General features: G+C 27.3%; 1 protein-coding gene and 1 long non-coding RNA gene across 3 annotated transcripts in view; one reads left to right on the forward strand and one right to left on the reverse strand.

The window, feature by feature from the left end:
* The window catches only part of Tpr2 (Tetratricopeptide repeat protein 2), a 144,335-nt gene that overhangs the window by 96,454 nt on the left and 25,890 nt on the right, over positions 1-21,991 (reverse strand). The window contains exon 1 of one of the 2 annotated variants that reach the window (XM_075297031.1): positions 10,101-10,862. The exons of the other annotated variant lie outside the window; for it this stretch is intronic. Coding sequence (XP_075153146.1) covers positions 10,101-10,108 — 8 coding nt within the window. The 5' untranslated portion in view covers positions 10,109-10,862. Of the gene's footprint in view, positions 1-10,100; positions 10,863-21,991 lie in introns of those variants that run through there. 2 annotated transcript variants of the gene reach the window in all.
* Positions 3,391-4,097, forward strand: LOC142224409 (uncharacterized). The gene is made up of 2 exons (XR_012719150.1): positions 3,391-3,778; positions 3,863-4,097. It is a non-coding gene; the product is annotated as an uncharacterized LOC142224409 (long non-coding RNA).

A 21,991-nucleotide genomic window follows, 5' to 3' on the forward strand; every position in this document is an offset into this window, starting at 1 on the left:
TATTCATAATATTGAATGTAATTTCATGAATGAATTCCGAATTTTTCCTACACACAAGAGAGATATTTTAATACGATATTGTAGATGACATTCGTTGGCATGCCTTAATTTCTTATCCCATTGGGGGGCCACCAAAAATCAAACATGATATGGAATGGTAAACTCAAATCAAAAAAATCTCATAAACTTTCTAAATCTTGAAGCGGAACAAAATACAAAATTTACGATCCAAAGTGGACAAAGGCAATAAATGAATGACAAAAACACAAATGGAAAAGGAAATGCAACGCGGCAAAAGTGACTACACCAATCTCAAACTCAACGCTCACATGCACGCCCAGGTTGATCATAAAATAATGCAAAATATTTTCTTCATTTTCTTCATACGTATATAATTTAGCAAAAAAAAAAAAATAAGCTATATTGTATAAAGAAAATAAATTGAATTCATAAAATGCAAAGTATGTAGGTAGTCTAGTGGGGGCATACACTGCAAAAAGAAAACGACACTACATGGGAACATATTCGGTTTGATATTAACCAAAATCTATGGGGACTTGGATATAAAATTGTAATACAAAAACTTGGTATCAGAAACAAGGACGAGAACAGAATGCGAAATATTGTGGAGATACAAATAAAATCTGTGAAATAAAAAAAATATTATTTTGCTGTTTTTGATTTCTATAGAAAATTTTTGTAAAATATTATTTCTATAGAAAATTTTGTTAAAATTTTATTCCTATAGAAAATTTTGTAAAAATTCTATTTTTCTATAGTTTTTTTTTTTTTGAATTTTATTTCTATAGAAAATTTTTGCCAATTGTATTTATATAGAAAATTTTCTCGAAATTTTACTTCTATAGAAAATTTTTGCAAAATTTTATTTCTGTAGAAAATTTTGTCAAAATTGTATTTCTATAAAAATGTTCACAAAATTGTATTTCTATAGAAAATTTTGTCAATATTTTGTATATAAATATAAACTTTGTCAATATCTTATTTTAATAGAAAATTTTTGCAAAACTTTATTTCTATCGAAAATTTTATCAAATTTTTTTTCTATAGAAAATTTTGTAAAAATTTTATTTCTATAGAAAATTTTTTTAAAAATTTAATTTTTATAGAAAATTTTTTTCAAAATTTTATTTCTATAGAAAATTTGATCAAAATTTTATTTCTATAGAAAATTTTGCAAAAATTTTATTTCTAAAGAAAATTCTTGCAAAAAATTTATTTCTATAAAAAAATTTTTTCAAAATTTTATTTCTATAGAAAATTTTGTCAAAATTTTATTTCTATATAAAATAACCAAATAAAAAAAACTTATTTTGCAGTTTTTGATTTCTATAAAAAATTTTGCCAAAATTTTCTTTCTATAAAAATTTTGCCAAAATTTTATTTCTATAGAATTTTTTTTTTTCAAAATTTTATTTCTATAGAAATTTTTTGCAAAATTTTATTTCTATCGAAAATTTTGTCAAAATTTTATTTCTATAGAAAATTTTGTCAAAATTTTATTTCTATAGAAAATTTTGTCAAAATTTTATTTCTATATAAAATAACCAAATAAAAAAATCTTAATTTGCAGTTTTTGATTTCTATAAAAAATTTTGCCAAAATTTTATTTCTATAGAAAATTATTTCAAAACTTTATTTCTATAGAATTTTTTTTCAAAGAAAATTTTGTCAAAATTTTATTTCTAAAGAAAATTTTGTAAAAATTTTATTTCTTACTAAAATTTTTTTACAAATTTTATTTCTATAGAAAATTTTATCAAAATTTTATTGCTATTGAAAATTTTGTCAAAATTTTATTTCTTTCGAAAACTTTGTCAAAATTTTATTTCTATAGAAAATTTTTGCAAAATTTTATTTCTATAGAAAATTTTGTAAAAATTTTATTTCTTAATAAAATTTTTTTAAAAATTTTATTTCTATAGAGGATTTTATCAAAATTTTATTGCTATAGAAAATTTTGTCAAAATTTTATTTCTATAGAAAATTTTGTCAAAATTTTATTTCTATAGAAAATTTTGTCAAAATTTTATTTCTATAGAAAATTTTGTCAAAATTTTAGTTCTATAGAAAATTTTGCCAAAATTTTATTTCTATAGAAAATTTTGTCAAAATTTTATTTCTATTCAAAATTTTATTTCTAGAGAAAATTTTGTCAAAATTTTATTTCTATATAAAATAACCAAATAAAAAAATCTTATTTTGCAGTTTTTGATTTCTATAAAAAATTTTGCCAAAATTTTATTTCTATAGAAAATTATTTCAAAACTTTATTTCTATAGAAATTTTTTTCAAAATTTTATTTCTATAAAAAATTTTGTCAAAATTTTATTTCTAAAGAAAATTTTGTTAAAAATTTTTTATTTCTATAGAAAATTTTTTGCAAAAATTTCATTCGATAGAAAATTTTGTCAATATTTTATTGCCATAGAAAATTTTATTTCTATAAAACATTTTGTTAAAATTTTATTTCTATAGAAAATTTTGTCAAAATTTTATTTCTAAAGAAAATTTTATCAAAATTTTATTTCTATAGAAAATGTTTGCAAAATTTTATTTCTATAGACAATTTTGGCAAACTTTTATTTCTATAGACAAATTTTTGCAAAAATTTCATTCGATAGAAAATTTTGTCAATATTTTATTGCCACAGAAAATTTTATTTCTATAAAACATTTTGTTAAAATTTTATTTCTATAGAAAATTTTGTCAAAATTTTATTTCTATAGAAGATTTTATCAAAATTTTATTTCCATAGAAAATTTTTATTTCTATAAAAAAATTTTTGTAAAAATTTCATTCGATGGAAAATTTTGTTTATTTCTATAGAAAATTTTTTTCAAAATTTTATTTCTATAGAATTTTTTTTTAATTTTATTTCTGTGGAAATTTTTGCAAAATTTTATTTCTATCGAAAATTTTGTCAAAATTTTATTTCTATAGAAAATTTCTTCAAAATTTTATTTCTATAGAAAATTTTTGCAAAATTTTATTTCTATAGAAATTTTTTTCAAAATTTTATTTCTATTGAAACAAGTTTCTTCGATTAAAAAACAATAGAAAATTGTATTCATTTTAAGAAAAACAAATGCAATCGGATTTTATATCAAACTCTTTTGTTTCGGTGTTAACAAATCACCCAAGTACATCTTTAGGGGCACTCACCCCGCTCAAGCACTTATAAATTTTGTATGGCGACAGAACTTTGTACAAATGTGTAAATGAAATAATTTAAATTCAAATTAGAATTTAAAATAAGATTTACTTAAGTGAAACTAATAGACGAGTGAACACAATCTATCTTTTGAATCTTGTCACCCATTTATGGGATCATTGGATAGAAACACGATAAAGTGAAGGTCGAAGACTTGACATGCGGTGGGTTTTGCCAATAAAATAAAACACAAAGAGTGAAAATGTCGAAAGTTTAAATAGATTTATAAGAACACAGAAAAATTATTTTTATTTCGCCAAGTTAAATATAATCGATTGTTGCTACAATTAAACAGTCAATGGATGAGAAATTGGGAATAACAAAAGTTTACCAATAAAAACACTTTGCTGAATAAAAGCAAAGGCTGTATTGCCAACACACCTGGTTCAGAGAAAAATTTAAATTTTAATTTAAAAGTGTAAAATAAAATTTATTGTTTTAAAGATGGTAAAAAAGAAACGTACGGTTTTTTATACCTAGAAAAAAAAAAATACAGTGGGTAACGGATATAAGCACATTTCATATAAAGAAAATATGCATAAAAAAGTTAGTAAAACATTATATTTTTTTCTTATATTTTTTTCTTTTAATAAGAAAAAAAACTGATATAAAAATTTGAGTGTTTTTTAGAGCTTACTGTACCACAATTTCGTCCAATGGTCAATCTGGCAAATCTCTTCACCATGACAAGGAAATATACATTGTCCAGATTTTAAAAATCTGCTGGCTGATTTTATATAAATGAATTTATTGGTGACTCAAAGTCTACATGATTCTCCAAAAAAATCTGCACCTTACATATACTGCAGGTTATGATGAACAAACAGGAAATAAAGAAATTTCCTTGTATGGTATATTAACAACATGTGTTTCAATCATTGTTTCATTTTGAGATTTCCAAATTTGTTGTTATACTAAAGATGTCCGATGATGACAAATTGATTCGAATGACAATATGGACGCATTGTGAAAATTGTTCGATACATACAGAAAAAACAGGCACGATGTAAAAAATATATGTTTGGGTCTCAATTATTTTTAATAATATTAATTTCGGATCACCAAAAATGATGAGAAAAGTGAAGGGCAGATTTGATAGAATTACTCGTCGCAGTGGTAAAAAAAAACTCGCCCTTTAGCTGAACATACACGGTTGCCAAAGTTGGTAAAATTCTACCACAAATGGTAGATTTTTTACAGTTTGGTAGAATTCTTAATGTTTTAAGTAGAGTTTGCAAAACATTCCTCTCCAACTTCAATTTTTTATAAAAAATTTCTATAGAAATAAAATTTTTGGCAAAATTTTTTATAGAAATCAAAAATCGCAAAATAAGATTTTTTGTTTGGTTATTTTCTATAGAAATAAAATTTTGAAAAAAAAATTCAATAGAAATAAAATTTTGACAAAATTTTCTATAAAAATAAAATTTGGGCAAAATGTTCTATAGAAATAAAATTTTTAAAAAAATTTTCTATAGAAATAAAATTTTTAAAAAATTTTCTATAGAAATAAAATTTTGACAAAATTTTCTATAGAAATAAAATTTTGACAAAATTTTCTACACAAATAAAATTTTGAAACAATTTTCTATAGAAATAAAATTTTGACAAAATTTTCTATAGAAATAAAATTTTGACAAAATTTTCTATAAAAATAAAATTTGAGCAAAATGTTCTATAGAAATAAAATTTTGACAAAATTTTTTATAGAATTTGATAAAATTTTCAATGGAAATAAAATTTTGAAAAAATTTATATGGAAATAAAATTTTGACAAAATTTTCTATACAAATAAATTTTTGACAAAATTTCCTATAAAAATAAAATTTTTCCAAAAATTTTCTATAGAAATAAAATTTTGACAAAATTTTCTATAGAAATAAAATTTTGGAAAATTTTCTATATCAAAAAAATTACAACAAAATTTGCTATAGAAAAAATTTTTTGACAAAATTTTCTATAGAAATAAAAAAAAATATTCTTTTCCTCTGTTGGTTAAGCTACACCTGTGGTTTAGTCAATGCATGGTTTTAAGCTGAAAAAAAAAACAAGAACAACAACAATGATTAAAGGAAAATAACAACAATAACAAATGGTTGGTTGGACGGATGCACGTTTCGGAATTACCACATTCCTCATCAGCATCATCTACTTGCAGAAATGTTTGTACAACGATTTATTTCGGCAAAAGACGACTATCATAAACCTTTTTTCGGAAGGTTCAAGTGTGGTTCACTTTGGGTTTGGTGAACTACCAGAATTTGTTCTGATAATTGTTTGATAGTTTTGCTGCATGTAGAGGATGCTGATAAGGAATGTGGTAATTCCGAAACGTGCGTCCATCCAACCATCTTGCAGTCTATAGGGCTTTGCCCAAATAAATTTGACAAACATTATTTTCCTCTGTTGGTTAAGCTACTCTTGTAGTTTAGTCAACGCAATAGTTTTTAAGCTAAGATCAAAACAACAAATACGAAATAAAATTTTGACAAAATTTTCTATAGAAATAGAATATTGACAAAATTTTTTAAAATTTTCAATAGAAATAAAATTTTGACAAAATTTTCTATAGAAATAAAATGTTGACAAAATTGTCTATAGAAATTAAATGGTGACAAAATTTTCTACAGAAATAAAATTTTGACAAAATTTTCTGTAGAAATAAAATTATGCAAACATTTTTGTAGAAATTTTGCCAAAAAATTTTGAAGAAATAAAATTTTGACAAATTTTCTATAGAAATTAAAATGTTGACAAAATTTTCTATAGAAATAAAATTTTGACAAAATTTTCTATAGAAATAAAATTTTGACAACATTTTCAATAGAAATAAAATTTTGACAAAATTTTCAATAGAAATAAATTTTTGACAAAATTTTCTATAGAAATAAAATTTTGACAAATTTTTCTATAGAAATTAAAATTTTTAAAAATAAAATTTTGACATTTTCTATAGAAATAAAATTTTGACAAAATTTTCTACAGAAATAAAATTTTGACAAAATTTTCTATAGAAATAAAATTTTGACAAAATTTTCTATAGAAATAAAATTTTGACAAAATTTTCTATAGAAATAAAATGTTGACAAAATTTTCAATAGAAATAAAATTTTGACAAAATTTGCTATAGAAAAAAATTTTTGACAAAATTTTCTATAGAAATAAAATGTTAACAAAATTTCCTATAGAAATAAAACTTTGATAAAATGTTCTATAGAAATAACATTTTTACAAAATTTTTTATAGAAATAAAATTTTGACAAACTTTTCTATAGAAATAAAATTATGAGAAAATTTTCTATAGAAATAAAATTTTGACAAAATTTTCTATAGAAATAAAATTTTGAGAAAATTTTCTATAGAAATAAAATTTTGACAAAATTTTCTATAGAAATAAAATTTTGACAAAATTTCCTATAGGAATAAAATTTTGACAAAATTTTCTATAGAAATAAAATTTTGACAAAATTTTCTATAGAAATAAAATTTTGACAAAATTTTCTGTAGATATAAAATTTTGATAAAATTTTCTATAGAAATAAAATTTTGACAAAATTTTCTATAGAAATAAAATTTTGACAAAATTTCCTATAGAAACAAGGAAAGCCTAAAGTCGGGCGGGCCGACTATATTATACCCTGCACCACTTTGTAGCTCTAAATTTTCTATACCATATCACATCCGTCAAATGTGTTGGCGACTATATATAAATGTTTGTCCCAAATACATACATTTAAATATAACTCAATCTGGACAGAATTTGATAGACTTCTATAAAATCTATAGACTCAAAATTTAAGTCGGCTAATGCACTAGGGTGGAACACAATGTTAGTAAAAAAATATGGGAAATATTTAAATCTGAAGCAATTTTGAGGAAACTTCGCAAAAGTTTATTTATGATTTATCGCTCGATATATATGTATTAGAAGTTTAGGAAAATTAGAGTCATTTTTAAAACTTTTCGACTAAGCAGTGGCGATTTTACAAGGAAAAACATATATATGAGAGCTATATCTAAATCTTAACCGATTTCAACCAAATTTGGCACGCATAGCAACAATGCTAATTCTACTCCCTGTGCAAAATTTCAACTAAATCGGAGTTAAAAATTGGCCTCTGTGGTCATATGAGTGTAAATCGGGCGAAAGCTATATATGGGAGATATATCTAAATCTGAACCGATTTCAAGCAAATTTGGCACACATAGCTACAATGCTAATTTTACTCCCTGCACACAGAAAACAAATTTGTGGTGCCAACCAATTCTTTTGCCAACCAAATTATTCGGTCCCATCTACTACCAGAATATAACTGACAAAATTTGTCAAAGCAACCAACTGTTGTCTTGCACAACAGTATATCACATTGTTTGGATAACTAAAATTTGGGCATTTGGTCATCCCAACCAATAAGATTTTATTCGTTTGTCGAAACAACTATTTATTATTTTCGGACAAACAATGTTTGAGAAATTAAAGAAACCATTTGGTGAATTAATTTTAGTCTGTATTTAATTTTAATACATATCAATATTTTTATTGACTATTGACCTAATAAAACATAATAACAATAAAACATCGTCATCTTTAGAACCTTTTATGAACTGCAATAGCAAGAGTTGCGAAATCTACACAAGGTCCAAGGAGGTCAAAATATTTTTTTAAAATTTCTGGAAGAACAGAAGACATAATATAAAAAAATTGCGTTAACGTTAAAAAATGTACCTTTGATCGTGTTCTGTTGGCAAAGTTTGTCTAATAGTACACGATTTGAGTGGCAGTACCCCAATGTACCTAAAACCCCAACAGAGATTAAAAACTGAATGGAAATGATGCAGATGCTGCTGATGCTCCACTCACAATTACCCGATCGTGACTCACGCATGGACTTTGAAATGTTGTTATGTCTTTGCACCAGAATCTTTCTTCAGTTCTGATCGATTTTAAGTTCGATGGCGAGGTAGCCAATCTATATATTTACCATTCACATCCTCGGAAATCGTCACATTTGTTAAAATATCTCTAGTAGGGAAGAACGTAAGTGAGTGAGTGGTATTAATTTCATTTGATGATTATGTTACTCACCACTTAAGAATGCAGCTACCGAATTAAAATGAATATATACCTAATTCACAGCAAGTCTTTATGGCCAGAATTTTCTCTAGTATTGGGTACTCGACATGAAAAATTTGAATTGTATTGAAATTTTGAGAATTTAGAGTTTATAATTAATGAAATCAAACAACAACTTATTTGTTGTCATATTTATGTAGTCCATAGCAACAAATTTCTTTATGACTACAAAATTTGTTAACACACTTATTTATTGGCTAGGCGGACTTTCAGTTGGGTTTGGTGACACATTGGCAAAACAAATCAGTTATCACAACAGGGTGGAATAAATTGAAATGGTTAATTACTTCAATGTATAAATAACGACCAATATTTGGTCGTGTGTACCAACTTTTGGTCACACCACCGTTATATTGATTATATAAACTATCAAACAAGACAAAAAACTAACAATTATTCCACACAATTAAAAATTGTGGGTCTCCACTATCAAACTGTTGTTGTAATCGAATTCCAACCAATCATTTCTCTGGGTGTGTGCAAAATTTCAACTAAATCGGAGCAAAAAATTGGCCTCTGTGGTCATATGAGTGTAAATCGGGCGAAAGCTATATATGGGAGCTAAATCTAAACCGATTTCAACCAAATTTGGCACGCATAGCTACAATGCTAATTCTACTCCCTATATATAAATCTGAACCGATTTCAATAAAATTTGGCACACTTGACTATAGTACTAATTGTTCTTCTTGTGCAAAATTTTAAGCAAATTAGGGTAAAACTCTGGCTTCTGGGGCCATATAAGTCCATATCGGGCCAAATATATATATGGGAGCTATATCTAAATCTGAAGCGATTTCTTCCAAAATCAATAAGGATCTATTCTGAGCCAAGACACATACTTGTGCCAAATTTGAAGTCGATTGGATCAAAACTGCGACCTAGACTTTGATTACAAAAATGTGTTCACGGACGGACGGACATCGCTATATCGACTCAAGAGCCCACCCTGAGCATTTTTGCCAAAGACACCATGTGTCTATCTCGTCTCCTTCTGGGTGTTGCAAACATATGCACTAACTTATAATACCCTGTTCCACAGTGTGGCGCAGGGTATAATAAAATTTTGACAAAATTTTCTATAGAAATAAAATTTTGAGAAAATTTTCTATAGAAATAAAATTTTGACAAAATTTTCTATAGAAATAAAATTTTGACAACATTTCCTATAGGAATAAAATTTTGACAAAATTTTCTATAGAAATGCAATTTTGACAAATTTTTCTATAGAAATAAAATTTTGACAAAATTTTCTAAAGAAATAAAATTTTGACAAATTTTTCTATAGATTTTCGATCATTAATATTTGTTTTTGTTCTCTAATCTCGAAATATAAAAGGCAACCCTTGTACCAGTCGAATAAGGAGGTCATCGTCGCCATTCACACCTGTTTTTATTACTCCGAGAACGCAGGTGGCTAAATAGACGATTGATTTAAATAGAGACTGTGGGGAAAAATAAATCGCCATTTTTTAAGGCTAAGTACATATTTGCGCACCCTCGTAGTTAAGCCATCGTGTCATCACAAAATTATATGAATACATTTTTTCTTATACTGATAATGTTTGCGGTCTAAATAAATCAAGGTCTTACAAGTGCACATACAAAACATTCTATACAATCGCCCCACAAATTTACCCTTTTCTTGATTAACCCTCTCCCACCACATTGCAAATATAGTTAAATTGCTGATTATAAAAATAATTTTAAAAGTAAAAAAAAAATATTACTTACTAAAACATGTTTTCTGCTGCGGTTAATGGTGAGATTAATTACAATCTTTTGTGTTTTATTTTAAGTTTTGTTGTTGTTTTTTTTTTGTTTCTTTAAGTAAAATACAACAGTGAGTTTTTTTATAGTGGTGTGTATATGTATGGCGTGTGGCCTTAGGAAATCAAAAGAGCATGAACAAATTATGTTTGTTGTTGGTATAGGGAACAACAACAAATTCAAATTGATAATAATTGTAATGCTTCAACATCAACACTCACTCTCCCATACACACACACACAGACAAACACCAATCGTAGAGTGGTGTATTGCAATCAGCAGTATGTAGATAACTGCAATTTGTTGTTTGTGCACTGTTGTTGTTGTTGTTTTCGTTTATATGGATTTACTTTAGCTTAGAAAATCACTAAAATCAAACACAAACTATGACGATTATGTTTGTTTTCTTTCAAATCTGATTTCATTAATATTTTATAGCAGTTTTCTTTATAGCTTTATATGATTTGTTGCTTCTATTTTCTTTCTTTTTTTTTATAAAAGTTCATTTAGACATTCTGTTTTAGATTGACACACTTTCAAAGATGGTTGGTTAGTCGCTCAGGCAATGGGTTGGCAATCATCCATCAAAGTTAATCATCAATCACACAGACAATGCAAGTAATTGAAGATTGATTTTCAGGCAATTAAGTTTAAATAAAAATGATTGTGATTTTTTTTCTTTAAATAAATAAACACGCAAACATAAATTGTAGATAAGTAAATTGATTGATTTATATGGGAGAAAGTTTTTCTATTAAACTTTAAAGAATCTAAAATTTTTAAAATTATATAAAATCTCTGTTTTTTTAATCACTTAAAAAAATATTCTTTTAAACAATATTTGTTTTTTTTTTTTTTAATTTATTTTATATATTATATTGCTGTTTTCTTGTATCAACCATTTATATTTGCATAAAATAAATCACTTTATATCTATTGGCGAAAACATTTACTTATATAAACGTTTTTAATGAATATTTTCTAATTGAATAAAAATAAACCGGCCACACGTTTCAATTTCTTCTTCTTCTTTTTGTGTTAAGAGAAAAGTCGCAGACGATTATATCGTTTACTTGGCCTCCTTTACCGTGGGCCGTTTAAGAACGCACTGAGGCACTGCATTCAAAAGATGGGACTAAACGCATTTCTGCATTGTTTGATTGCAACATCAAAGAAATGAAAACAAACAAAAGCCTCTTCGAAGTAGTAAAAAAGATACGAAGAGATTCAGATTAATGATCATCAAAGGTGGGAGGGGGGGATATAATGCAAGAGAATTTACTTTGGCTCATTCTCTCTCTCCCTCTCTTTGTTTAGATTTGAAAAAGCTTTTAATTAACAGAGTTGCCAAATACTACTATTAAAAACTTCCATTAAAATAGATGTAAGACATTAAATACAACTACAGGGTATCTGACATGAAATGCTACCAAATAGTTTGGGTTAGGAATAGTGGCATGTAGTCTTGTCTGGGGCCAAATCACCGCAGTCGAAATCGAGTACTTCGTCATCGTAATGTAGTTTACGCGGATCACCGCAGTCGTTATCGAATTGTTTCTACTCGAAGTTGAACACGATAGGTAGCATGCTATCGAAAACGAAGTATGTAGTGATTTTTGAGCAGAAAAAAGGTAAACAAAAAGAAAAAAGTTGGTGAAAATGTAATTATTATTCCATTTTGGCAAAATACATTTAAGAAAATATAATATTACTTGCATTTAGGGAATCGGATCAAAGAAAGGAATGCTCAGTAGCCGCTTCAAAAAAAAACTTATTTTTTCAAGAAACATATTTAAAAGCTTCTTTTGACATATGAAAACGCCTTTTAAATCTATGGATGTTAAAAACACAATTTACTCTTACTCTACTTCAGGCAATGCTAAAGGACTGCTTTTGTCACGAATATTTTTCCTTATTAATGCCACTTTGTACTCATCGTCTGAATCCGAAAACGAGGAAAAAAACACTTGGATTCATAATATATTTTTACACATATATCTTAACACACAAAAACAATATAAATATCTCAGAAATAACATAATTTGATAACAAAACATTATTTTGAAATTCAACTCTTTCAATTTCTTATTACCATATGTTTACAGCAATGTAAAAAAAGTAGTAGACAAAATAAATTACGATCGAATGCGGTGATCCAAAAATTTAATGCGATCGAAATGTTTCTCTATACGAAACAAAACTCGATGACGAATGCGGTGATTTGGCCCCTGATTTTGGGATTTTTTTTCCCCAAACTGGAGATTTTCTTTCGAGTTTGGTGATAGTTTTGTGTATTTTATTGTATTCACTTAGGTTAGGCTAAATCACGTTCTTGTTTTCCATTCCCATTTCCGAATAGTTTGAGCTCGACCGAAGAGTCGGCTTCGACATTCGCCCAAAAATCGATAATATGCCACGAATTGGCCGTCGGCGTCAAGAGGCCGATTAACCGAAGCCTTTTCAATAATTTATTTCATATTGAATTGTTCTAGTGTTGAAGTTGTCTAAGTCAAAACTAGAGGTCTGCATCGAATAACTTTTCACTACATGTATGCAATTCGCTGTCGGATATAGTACATACACTGTCTTTCTCTCAGAGCGCAAGTAGTGAAGTGAAGAGAACACTTGCTTGTCAAATACCACCAAGTACTTATCCGAAAAAATATGTGTTCCGAAAAAAAGGAACAATAAAAATGCAAATACTTGAGAAAAAGTACAACATGGATTCTCTTCACTTCATGTGGTACCACAAGTATTTCTCAGTTATGTGCGAAGCAAAACTTTCCATTATTATTAATCATAGATATGTATGTATGTCACATATTTCATATATTTATGTATGTCACACACTTACCTGAACGTTTGCCGTTCTTTATAACAAACCAAAACATATATTATGGAGAGTAACTGTTTTTTGTATTTCTGAAACTGCACGTGGTACATGGAGTACTCTATGAAGTTTTGTTCTCGCAACATACTCGACGTGATCACTCTGAGTACACTTCAATAAGAGAGAAAGAGGAATATGTGTTTGTTGGTAGTGAAGACATCAGAGTAGCAACAAGAAGTTACTCGTGGCTTTTGGTGTTCATCAAAATGTGTACCAATTGTTTTGCGATTCTCTCAAATAGATGTACTCATGTAGCAAGTACACGTGTACTCATCATTTACAAATGGAATTGTGCAGACCTCTAGTCAAAACACCCAGTACAAATAAAACGTAAAAAAATCAGAGACCGTAACGGTTACAAGTGCTATCAAAAAAGTTATTTTTTATACCCACACCATAAAATGGTGACGGGGGTATAATAAGTTTGTCAATCCGTTCGTAACACATCGAAATATCGATTTCCGACTATATAAAGTATAATATTCTTGATCAGGGAGAAATTCTAAGACGATATAACGATGTCCGTCTGTCTGTTGTAATCACGCTACAGTCTTCAATAATGAAGCAATCGTGCTGAAATTTTGCACAAACTCGTCTTTTGTCAGCAGACAGGTCAAGTTCGAAGATGGGCAATATCGGTCCATGTTTTGGTATGGTCCCCATATAAAACGACCTCCCGATTTGGGGTCTTGGGCTTATAGAAACCGTAGTTTTTATGCAATTTGTCTGAAATTGGAAATCTAGAGGTATTTTAGGACCATAAAGGGGTGTGCCGATTCCCGATTTTACTTCTTGGGCTTCTAGAATCCGAAGTTTTTATCCTATTTGCCTGAAATTGGAAATCTAGAGGTATTTTCGGGTCATAAAGAGGTGTGCCGAAAACGGTGAGTATCGGTCCATATTTTAGTATAGCCCCCATAAGAACGAAATCCCGATTTAACTCCTTGGGTTTCTAGAAACCGTAGTTTTTATCTGATTTGCCTGAAATTGTAAATATTCTGGTATTTTAGTCTCACAAAAACGTGTATCGGATTAAGTTTTTATCGGTCCATTTGGTAATGCCTCCATATAGACCGACTTCACTTCTTGAGGGTGTAGAAGGCGCACTGATCATGAAAATTGCTTGAAACTCAATGTAAAATTTCCAGATTTTACTGTTTAATCATTATTTTGTGACTAAAAAAATAAAAACTCAAATGAAACTGTTAAAGAGCTTTAAATAAAATCATAAATAAAACTCTTTTTATGAATTTTATTTTTTCCTTCAGAAATGATAATCTTTTTTGGAGTTTATTTCTTCAGCAAATAAAACGCTTGTTTGGAGTTTTATTATTTTTTTTTTTTTTTTTGTTCGGAAAATAAAAATCATTTTTGGAAGTAGGCCTTGCTATGGTCGCCTTCTGCTTGAAAAATGTCGATGCCGTCGGAATGGGAAAGTGTGGAAAACTTATTAGCCCTCTTGGAGCCTGTATACGCCGCCACACAAATGCTTCAAGAGCAATTATTTTTTTGCGATTTCTTTAAAATATGGCTTCAAATGAAGCTTGACATTCAGTCGAAGCCCGCCAGCTCAGAATTTCTGACAATATTAGTAAAAGTGCTGCTAAAAAATCCAACACTCCTTGCAGCCTTATATTTGGATCCGCGTCTTCAGTGCATCATAACGTAGGAGCCATTACAATTACTGTGTGCTCGAACACATCTTAAAGAAGTGATGATTCGGATTTTGCAGTGTGAGAATCAAGTAAGCTGTAAACATATTTAATAATTCTTTTTCTAAAAATGTTATTTATTTGTTTTTCTCTTTGCAGATATATAATAGCCGATGCGATGGTCGACCGGTTGTTTGCGATACATCGCAATCGTATACATCGCTTTTGGGTCAATTTTTGAACAACCTAAGTGTTGACAGGGAACAAGAAAACGAAGAAACTGATAATGAGGGAGAAACAAAAGCTTTCTATGAAATCGATAATTTTTGGCCAAGACCTTTGTCGATTGAGAAACCTCTTTTTACTTTAGGGCATACATTGGTAGTAAAAAATTTTAATGAAATTTTCTTGTGTGGATATATTTTTTTAACGCGCCAATTGGTTACTTCCATTGTTTTACTTGCAGCATACTCTCTAGGTCTCTCTTTCTAAACACATATATGTTTATAGGCTATTTCCAAATTAATATATGATTGCATCTAAGCATATTATATTTACAAACATTTTATGTCCCAAAAACATAATATGTTCTAACATATTAACATATATATCCCAAACATGTTATGCTAGTTTATGAACATTATATGCTTGCACTCAAAAATATTGTGTTAAAAAATTTTAGTTCCAAACATATAATTTTTACACCCAAACATATGAAAAACAGTCTTTTTCGTCCGTGTGGAAAGCAAAACAAAAGTAAATTATCCGTATTTGTATATATTGGCAAAAACTGTACAGTATGTTCCTGCGTGAAAATATTGTGTTAAAAAATGTTAGTTCCAAACATATAATTTTTACACCCAAACATATGAAAAACAGTCTTTTTCGTCCGTGTGGAAAGCAAAAAAAGTAAATTATCCGTATTTGCATATATTGGCAAGAACTGTACAGTGTGTTCCTGCGAGGAAAGAGCATTCTCTGCTCTTAAATTGGTACTGAGCGACCTGCGTTCAAATCTTTCCGTTGAAAATTTGGAAAAAATTATGTTCGTTAAATTAAACAAATAAATTAATACAAACTTTATGAGAGATAGACTCAATAAAACAAGAAACTGTAAAAAATTTAAGACGGAAAAATTAAAACTCCTGAAAAGAGTTTTATTTTCCGAAAAAAAAAAAAAAATAAAATTCCAAAAAGGAGAGTTATTTTCTGAAGGAAAAAAATAAAACTCATAAAAAAAGAGTTTTATTTATGACCTTTTATTTTTACGTTGAAAAAAACCGTTAACTTTGGAGTTGGGTGCGTTTTTTTAATATCACCTTAGATTCTGAAAGAGCTTTCCGAGACGAATCCGTTGACTCTAACATGAAGAATTTTTGAGTTTAAATTTTCTGGATAACAGTTAATATTTACGGTCCCTGAAAAATCCTTCAACTGTTTGCCAGCTGACATACATGTTCAAGTCCTTACCAATTAAAGAATTCCATAATATGGAATTGTTTTTGTTTATTTCTATAATAAAAACCATTTACATAAAATATTTATAACATATTTTCTTTGGGGATTTTTTCATGGAGAAACTTTTTTAGGTCGGAAGTTTCTTTGCGTATATACTTTCGAACATTTGGAGATTTCTCTTGAAAAAAGTAAGACAGCCATTGTGGCAGTCCGATATTTTATGTGCACTTACACTGTTTAGTCCAGCTCACTGCCAAGGGAACTCCTTCTTGTAGTCGAGTCCAAACCAGTGATGCCTATATTGAAGATTTCCCCAGATAGGAGAAATTTTTCGAGGACTGGGAGAAAAATTTTGAATTGGGAATTTGGTGGGGAATTTCCAGAAATTTTGGATATTTTTTAGCTTGGTCCACAAGAAATATTTTTTTTTACATTCTTAAAAAAAAATACTTAAAGAGGTACCACACATCTCAAAATATGAAAAAAAAAACTTTCTACTCTTTGTTCCATACATGCATATGACGGATTCAGTAATTTATTGGGGATGTTTCCCCTACTATTGCTAATTCATTTTCTGAGGACTCAGGTAGAAATATTGTCCCTTCATCTGAATACATCACAGATTTGGACAATGTATACCATAAATATCTATATAGTTAATATAGCTAATTTGTCGAGCATTTAGAAAACGCTATATTAGAACTTATTACAGATGATATTTTGATCACACGTTTCCTAATTTTGTTTTTTGAAATTTTGATCTTATTGTATATTAAACATTACCTATTGTGCTGTCTTTTATTCTTTTTAGTTCCAACATCTTTTTATATATAATAATACACAATTTTATTTTAATAAAACATACCCATCATTTTCATATATTACAAATATTAATTTTGAATTATTTTTGTACATACCTGCAATGAAAAAAAGAAACAAAAATATATACAAATTAGATATATTATACATTATGACGTATTTGTATATTATTAATTATTCTAAAGAAACTCCGTTGTATGGCAACCCTTTCAATAATATAGAGAGCTTTATTCTCCGTACTTAATAAACTCTCTTCAATTTCTCAATTTGATCAGTAAAACCATAGACTATAGACTTTAGATAGATGATCCACTATTCTCTTTAAAAAAAATGTGTCAGTTCCAAAAATTAATTTTCTGACATTTCGTTTTGATTTTTTCGTAAAGAGTCAGTCCCAAACATTAATTTTCGTGCATTTGCTTTTGTGTTGTTCGTAAAGAGCAATGCTGCTCAAAATTAAATTTCGTATTTTCGCGATTTTGGTCACAATTTTTTGTTCAAATATGAACTTTTAATATATTAATTTATTTATAAATCCTCTGTTGCATCATACACGTTCTAATTTTGTGTAAAATTGGCAAACTACAAAAAGGAAAACGAAAGAGATTGTAAGCGTGCTCTTATTTTTCTCGTTTATTCTTAATCTTCGGAACTATCAAAAATAGTTTGACACTCATGGCTCATCTATCTAAAGTCTATAGTCTATGAGTAAAACCATAGACTATAGACTTTAGATAGATGAGCCATGAGTGTCAAACTATTTTTGATAGTTCCGAAGATTAAGAATAAACGAGAAAAATAAGAGCACGCTTACAATCTCTTTCGTTTTCCTTTTTGTAGTTTGCCAATTTTACACAAAATTAGAACGTGTATGATGCAACAGAGGATTTATAAATAAATTAATATATTAAAAGTTCATATTTGAACAAAAAATTGTGACCAAAATCGCGAAAATACGAAATTTAATTTTGAGCAGCATTGCTCTTTACGAACAACACAAAAGCAAATGCACGAAAATTAATGTTTGGGACTGACTCTTTACGAAAAAATCAAAACGAAATGTCAGAAAATTAATTTTTGGAACTGACACATTTTTTTTAAAGAGAATAGTGGATCATCTATCTAAAGTCTATAGTCTATGAGTAAAACTAATTCTCCCAAGTAGACTCTCTTTCATTACCTCCCACCAAGCAAATGAAGACTGTTTTTTTTACCACGTCAAACTTACGAAACACATACGATGATGTATGTTATTGCCAACGTCTGCAAGTTTCAATAACATGATTAGCTACTCATTGCAATACATGTAAGTGTTGGGCGACATCTATACACAAAAAATGCCTAAGTTGCATTTAAGCAACATTAGTGTGGGTCAGATCAATATATGGATTTTGAATTAATTAAATTAATAATTTATTTAAGAAATTAATAACAAATACAGACAATTAGACCTTTTTTGGTTTGAAGTGAAATACCTTAGTGGGACCCCAAACACCACTGCTCTTAGAGACATACTTCCCGTCTAGACTGAGAGCGACTCAATAATTGATAATTTGATTTTGTAGAATTTTTGAAAATCTATAAAATATTCTGTTTAGATTAGGTTGAAGAAGTATTAACAAGTACTCTTCTCATGTCAGCTGACATAAACACCGCAAATAGTATTATCATAAGCGCAAAGAATTCATGTCCTTAAAGTGTAAATGCCCTTTTTGCACAGCATAGAAGACGATTTTATCTGATTTTATTTATTTATTTATTTATTACTTAATTTATTATAATTACAAATTATAATAAACTTATTTATACGGGCACTAGCAACTAGAGGCTATCGGCTTAGCATTTATCTGATACTTGATAGTCTAGTTTGAATTTGAAATTTTAAGCAGCGGTTAACACGTTCATGAATAGTCTAAGTGAGCCTGAATCTTAATTGGGCTGCCACTTTAACCTAACCTAACACGTTCATGAATAATTTTCTACTGAAATAAAATTTTGCAAAAAAAATCTATAGAAAAATTTTGCAAAAATTTTCTATAGAAATGAAATTTTGACAAATTTTTCTACAGAAATAACGACAAAATTTTCTATATAAATAAAATTTTGACAAAATTTTCTACAGAAATAACATTTCGACAAAATATTTTATAGATATAACATTTTGACAAAATTTTCTATAAAAATAAAATTTTGGCAAAAGTTTCTATAGAAATAAAATTTTGACAAAATTTTCTATAGAAATAAAATTTTGACAAAATTTTCTATAGAAATAAAATTTTGAAATAATTTTCTATAGAAATAAAATTTTGAAAAACATTTCTATAGAAATAAATCATTGACAAAAATTTCTATAGAAATAAAATTTTGCAACACAAAAATTCTATCAAAATAAAATTTTCTATAGGAATAATATGTTGCAAAGAAAACTTCTATAAAAATAAAATTTTGACAAAATTTTCTATAGAAATAAAATGTTGAAAAAACTTTCTATAGCAATAAAATTTTGCAAATATTTCCTACATAAATAAACTTTTGCAAAAATGTTCTATAGAAATAAAATTTTGCACAAATTTTCTATAGTAATAAATTTTTTCAAACATTTTCTATAGAAATAAAATTTTGCAAAAATTTTCGATAGAAATGAAATTTTGAAAAAATTTTCTATAGAAATAAAATTTTGTAAAAATTCTCGATAGAAATAAAATTTTGCAAAAATTTTCTATAGAAATGAAATTTTGACAAAATATTCTATAGAAATGAAATTTTGACAAAATATTCTATAGAAATGAAATTTTGACAAAATATTCTATTGAAATAAATTAATTATTAAAATTAATTTTTTTTACAAAAACAACATTTGAATAAAATTTTCTACAGAAATAACAGTTCGACAAAATTTTCTACAAAACAATAAAATTTTAACAAAATTTTCTATAAAAATAAAATTTTGACAAAATTTTCTATAGAATAAAATTTTGACAAAATTTTCTATAGAAATAAAATTAAAAATTTTTTTTTACAAAAATAACATTTTAACAAAATTTTCTACAGAAATAACATTTCGACAAAATCTTCTACAAAAAAATAACATTTTAACAAAATTTTCTATAGAAATAGAAATTTGACAAAATTTTCTATAGAAATAGAATTTTGACAAAATTTTCTATAGAATAAAATTTTGACAAAATTTTCTATAGAAATAAAAGTTTGACAAAATTTTCTATAGAACTAAAATTTTGACAACATTTTCTATAGAAATAAAATTTTGACAAAATTTTCTATAGAAATAAAATTTTGACAAAATTTTCTATAGAAATAAAATTTTGCAACTATTTCCTACAGAAATAAACCTTTGCAAAAATATTCTATAGAAATTTTCGTTTTGTTTGTTATTGTTGGTTTACTCTTCAATCAAACAACGCAAATGAAGATAGAGGAAGCACGCTCAAAAACAAACCCAGCCAACTGCACTTAAATCGATGATTTGACTTAGAGATATGCTTGCAAATTTGTTTAGGCAATAGCCGACTATCAAATACCTTTTTTCGGGAGGTTCAGTGTAGTTCATTTTGAGTTTAGTGAACTACCCGAATTTATTCTGATAATTGGTTGATAGTTTTGCTGCAAATAGAGGATGCTGATGAGGAATGTGGTAATTCCGAAACAGCTAACCATCCAACCATCTTGGAGTCTACACGGATGAAAAAGACTGTTTTTCATATGTTTGGATATAAACATTATATGTTTGGAACACACATTTTTGAACACAATATTTTTGAGTGCAAGCATATAATGTTCATAAACTAGCATAACATGTTTGGGACATATATGTTAATATGTTAGAACATATTATGTTTGGGACATAAAATGTTTGTAAATATAATATGCTTGGATGTAAACATATATTAATTTAGAAATAGCCTATAAGCATATATGTGTTTAGTAGCTTGGAGCGCTATTTAACAGGGAGCGATATTGAATTAAATTGGTGGTTGTTTGCTTGTTATTACAAAATTAACATTTTATTTTTCCTTGGGCAATTGATCAGCTACTTCTTTGATCCTTACAAACTGTGTGGTCCGCTGTTCGAATCCCCGTCCGGCAAAAGGTAATATTAAAATAAAAAAATCATACAATTGAATAATTTCTTCTACAATGTTTGTATTACAGAAAAAGGTGCTAAGAACTAAAAAATCTCGTGGAAGTGAGAAAGATGTGGGGGAATATACAATTGGGCAGAAACAAAATTTTGAGCATTCAGGTCGAAAACCTATGTTATTAGCACCTATATTACCTGTTTATTTTCATAATTCATTATGATTGTAAATATATAAATAAATAAATAAAATTTTGAGCACAATATTGTTTGGGAGAATTTTTTTTAAGCATATAATATTTTTGGGTGCAAAATGCTTCCAAACATATTATATGTTCACATAATAACATATTGTTTTTTGGAAGACAACATTATTGAATTTGGATGCAAAAATACAAAATGTTTGGAACTTAGACTAGCCAAACATATATTGTTTAGACCAATATGCTTTCAAACATATTATATATTGGAAGAGATCAAACATATAAATGTTTGGGCAATACCCAAAAATGTATATGCTTGAAGCAAAATATGTTTGGGAGTATATGTTACAGAAGCGATTTTTTGTGAGCGTGTATAGGGCTTTGCCCAAATAAATTTGACAAGCATACTTTTCCTCTGTTGGTTAAGCTACACTTGTAGTTTAGTCAATGCAGGGTTTTAAGTTGCAATCAAAAACAATAATAATGAAATAACATTTTGTAAAAATGTTCTATAGAAATAAAATTTTGTAACTATTTTCTATAGAAATTAAATTTTTCCAAAAAATCCTATTTCTATAGAAATAAAATTTTGACAAAATTTTCTATCGAAATAAAATTTTGACAAAATATTCTATAGAAATAAAATTGTGAAAAAAATTTGTGTAGCAATACAATTTTGAGAACATTTTCTACAGAATTTTTTGCTATAGAATTTTGACAAAATTTTCTATAGAAAT

Source organism: Haematobia irritans, chromosome 2, assembly GCF_050003625.1.
Source record: "Haematobia irritans isolate KBUSLIRL chromosome 2, ASM5000362v1, whole genome shotgun sequence".
Classification (NCBI taxonomy): Eukaryota; Metazoa; Arthropoda; class Insecta; order Diptera; family Muscidae; genus Haematobia; species Haematobia irritans.